Raw genomic sequence first — 4,609 nt, forward strand, 5'->3', positions numbered from 1 at the left:
ATATTGCTACAGCCTCTGTGTTTGTGTTTTCTGGATATTATCAATGGACTTTAGTGTTTTGAATGTTTTTATCAGGGAACATTTTATTTTGAGCTTGGATACAGTAATTGGTTCCACATGGAGACACCAGCTCTACATATTCGTATATTCTAAGGAGAAATCTACAGGAACTGCGGCAAACAAGCATGATATTTCTGTTTGTATAGATGACATTTGATGCACTTGCCTAACGAAATTACTAAGCTTTTCTCCAAAACCATTTTTACTGTGATTTTCTCGGTCCATTGCATACGAATTCCACACCACTTTGTCCGGATATGACTGGATGAAACCAGAAATATCTGGTTGTGTTTTGTCTAACTCAATCAGAAATATTGCTACAGCCTCTGTGTTTGTGTTTTCTGGATATTATCCATGGACTTTATTGTTTTGAATATTTTTATCAGGGATCATTTTATTTTGTACCATTGAAATACTAATTGGTTCATCATGGGGACACCAGCTCTACACATTCATATTTTCTAGGGAAAAAGCTAGAGGAACTGCAGCAAACAAACATGATATTTCTGTGTGTATAGATGACATTTTATGCACTTGCCTAACGAAAAGACTCTGCTTTTCTCCAAATCCATTTTACTGTGATTTTCTCGGTCCATTGCATACAAATTCCACACCACTTTGTCAGGATATGACTGGGTGAAACCGGAAATATCCGGTTTTTTTTGGCTAACTCAATCCCAGGTATTGCTAGAGCCTCTGTGTTTGTGTTTTCCTGATATTATCCAATGATTTTGTTTTTTTGAATGTTTTTTTATCAGGGAACATTTAATTTTGTGCTTGGAAACAAAAATTGGTTCCACATGGAGACATAAGCTCTACACATTCATGTATTCTAAGGAGAAATCTTGAGGAACTGCGTAAAACAAACATGATATTTTTGTTTGTATAGATGACATTTTACGCGCTTGCCTAATGAAAATACTTTGCTTTTCTCCAAAACCATTTTTACTGTGATTTTCTCATTCCATTGCATACGAATTCCACTCCACTTTGTCCGGATATGACTGGATGAAGCCAGAAATATCTGGTTTTGTTTTGGCTAACTCAAACCGAAATGTTGTGAAAGCCTCTGTGATTGTGTTTTCTGGATATTATTGATGTACTTTATTGTTTTGAATGTTTTTATCAGGGACCATTTAATTTTTTCCTTGGAAACACTAATTGGTTCATCATGGAGATTCCAGCTCTACACATTATTATTTTCTAGGGAATAAGCTAGAGGAACTGCGGCAAACAAACATGATATATCTTTTTGTATATATGATATTTTATGCACTTGCCCAACGAAAAGATTCTGCTTTTCTCCAAACAGTTTTTACTGTGATTTTCTCATTCCAATGCATACCAATGCAACACCAGTTTGTCCGGATATGACTGGATGAAACCGGAAATATCCGGTTTTCTTTTGGCTAACCGAATCCCAGGTATTGCAGGAACTCTGTGTTTGTATATTCCTGATATCATCCATGGACTTTATTGCCTTGAATTTTTTTTATCAGGGAACATTTAATTTCGTTCTTGGAAACATTATCTGGTTCCACATGGTGACACCAGCTCTCCACGTTTGTATTTTCTAGGGAGAAAGCTAAAGGAACTTGGGCTAACAAACATGATACTTATGTTTGTATAGATGACATTTTATGCACTTGCCTAATGAAAAGACTTTTGTTTTTTACAAAACAATTTTTACTGTGATTTTCTCGGTCCGTTGCATATGAATTCCAAACCACTTTTTCCTTATATGATTGGATGCAACGAGAAATATCCGGTTGTGTTTTGGCTAACTAAATCCGAAATATTGTGAAAGCCTCGTGTAAGACCCCCGAAAGGTGTCTCACAATTCTATCGACCCCAGAAACACGAATTCCACTCCAATCGATGCAAAGGGCATGAGGAAGTTTATTACATCTGCGCAGATGGGCCGTCTCTAAGCACAACAACACCCTCCGATGCAGTGCAGGAAGAGAGGCCCCGATCATCAATCGCACAGAGTATTTAAGGCTTAAAACCACAAAATTAGCATATCTCCACAGCATTACAAAAGATCACAAGATAAACCACAGCATGACAAATAATCACAAGATAAAGGGGTTTTCCAGGGTAAGGGAACAAAGTCCTTGAGCAAGCACAAATACGGGGTCATCGTGAGCAAAAACTTAACATAGCTCCTAAAATAATTATCACATGCTCCATTATCTCATAAAAGCATTAACACATTCATCACATGCTACAAGTTCAGCTAAAGTTTAGTTATCTTATAAAAGCATTTTGCAAGCCCAGCTATTTTGCACAGAAGCAAAACAATATGCAGTTAGCTCAAGCAACTCCATTTTAACCCCATCCTGCCTTATTTTCTCATTCCCCCCTTTTCTTTTTGTCAAATTTTAATCTTAAAATTTAAGGGATAGCTGCATTTTAAAGTAAACTTTGGTATTGTTGAGTTAGGATCAAGGCGTGGGTGACAGACAACCTATCGTTAACAAACTGAATAAGCCTATTTATTATGCAGGGTCCAATGGTTAAAATTAAGAGTAATATTACCAAGGTCCCTGCGAAAGAGGAAATCAAAGTTGTAAGCCAAGGGGATGAATTAAACCAGCCCTGGAACCATGACTGTCCTGTCTTAAAATAGCTCTCCCGCTGTTTTAGTCTTTCCCTTAATTTTGCCATATTATCTCTAACTACTCCAGTGTGATCCACATAGAAACAACATTCTTCCTTTAAGGCTGCACAAAGTCCTCCCTCCTTTAAGAATACCAAATCCAGTCCCCTTCTATTTTGCAATACTACCTCAGAGAGTGAGGTTAAGGATTTTTCCAAGGCACTAACAGATTCTTCTAAGGCTCATAAATCTGAATGCATTGCTTGCTGTAGCAGATGGAATTGATTTGTCTTGTGTAGAGCAGTAGCTCCGGTAGCTATGCCTACTCCAATACCCCCAACTGTCAGTCCTCCTAATATAAGTGCTAGCGTTATGGATACGGGTTCCCTACGGAACCGGAGATTTCCTTCATAGTGTTGGTAGACTTCTTCAGAGCTATGCAACGTGACCCGAGGCCATATTTCAACCATGACGCACCATTCATGAGTTTGATTATGAGCTTGTCCTGCCAAGCAGGGGGTCAGGCCAGTATTGCATGCCCAATATAACCCATCTGGCCCTGTTAAATAATAGGCGCCTGGTTTGAGGGTCATGGTTTTGTTACAGAGGCCCTGGTATTGAGGGGGAACGGAACCTACACAAAGCCCCCGCCCTGTTACTTCTGTAAGAGTCAGTCGGTGGGATGGCAAACTAGAGCACCGGGGAGGGACAGTAGTATGGGTGGTCCAATTTCCAATGACGGCCACTCCCTCATAGTAAGGGGGAGGTGAGGCAAGGCACATCCAGCAATCCTGGGTTCTATTGGGGTCAGAACTATTTAGTGCATGGTAGGCCCCATCTATTAGGCTGAGGAGCCTATTCTCTGCCCCGAGTAAAGGGGTAGATGCAGAACCGGGCAGAGGAGGCGTGGTTACCACAGGCTTACTTGAAAAGGCGGGTGTCAAGGGAGTCAGACTGGACCGATTGTCGGCAGGCGTCTGAGTGGGCCGATTCCTAACAAGCACTTGCCCACGGGATTTTTCCTTTTTAAAAGGTACAGCGGGTGGCCTTTTTTGTTTTGTTAATAGTTTGTTTGGCCCAATTGATACGGATGCGACAGTAACCGTCCGGCTCAAGGCGAATAGAGCAAAGGGATCTTTAGCCGGTCTATGCAAGTAGATGCCCCATGATTTAGGCTGCACCCATTTGTCCTGTTTTCCCTTATCTGTGAAGCGAAGGATCTGGAGGTGGCACCTACCCAACGTCCCATCCAAACAAGTACTACAGTCCCTTCCCCCACATTCGCTAAACATTATACCTGGAGCCGCCCTGATAGTAATCATGTCCCATGAAGAGGAGGGGTTCCAGTATGCGCTTCCAGTGGTTTCACATCCCCATGCTCCACAGTACCCCACCTCGGGGCCCCCGCAACCTGGGAGAGGTTTTCCACTCTTTCCCCCGGGACAAACATAGGTCCCTCCTTTCCCCACACATACATCCTCAGCATCAAAAAGTTGACAGAGGTCAAAATACATATCTGGAAAGAAATTACTAAGAACATCAAAAGCAGTGGAGCTGTTGACAGTTGCTCCGGTTCTTAAATTGATAATTTGCCAAGTAATTTGATGAGGGATATGGGGGCTTGATCTTACTGCTACCACGCTAAAAGAGAGTACCAAGAGTAGAAGGAGCTTATCTTGGGGGGGTCTTGAGTGCGTTGTCGCCTCCATTCCAGTGTCGGCTTGTCGGCAGGACTGCCGGTCCCTTGACTCTGTTCAGCTGCTGCCCTCCTAACGTGAACCCAGGCGGCAATCCCGTCCACTTTTATTGCTGTTGGCGTGGTCAGTACTTCAGCGCGGCTCAGGAGTCTCGGTCAGATGCTTACGAGTGTAGACGATGTTCCAGCCCTGGAGCGAGTGTGGGAGCACAGGGCACTTGGACTGGTATACGGCAGCCAGCTGCTTCCCT

At 42.3% G+C, this 4,609-nt stretch overlaps 1 protein-coding gene across 1 annotated transcript; it reads right to left on the reverse strand.

Moving 5' to 3' along the window:
• Window positions 1–2,342: 2,342 nt before the first annotated feature.
• LOC133755710 (MLV-related proviral Env polyprotein-like) lies at window positions 2,343–4,371 on the reverse strand. Its single transcript, XM_062185752.1, is given in 1 exon segment — window positions 2,343–4,371. A coding segment is annotated over 1 exon segment (1,896 nt). The 3' UTR covers window positions 2,343–2,475.
• Between the last annotated feature and the right edge of the window lie 238 nt (window positions 4,372–4,609).

The sequence above is a fragment of the Lepus europaeus genome, unplaced genomic scaffold (genome assembly GCF_033115175.1).
Source record: "Lepus europaeus isolate LE1 unplaced genomic scaffold, mLepTim1.pri SCAFFOLD_83, whole genome shotgun sequence".
NCBI classification, from domain to species: Eukaryota; Metazoa; Chordata; class Mammalia; order Lagomorpha; family Leporidae; genus Lepus; species Lepus europaeus.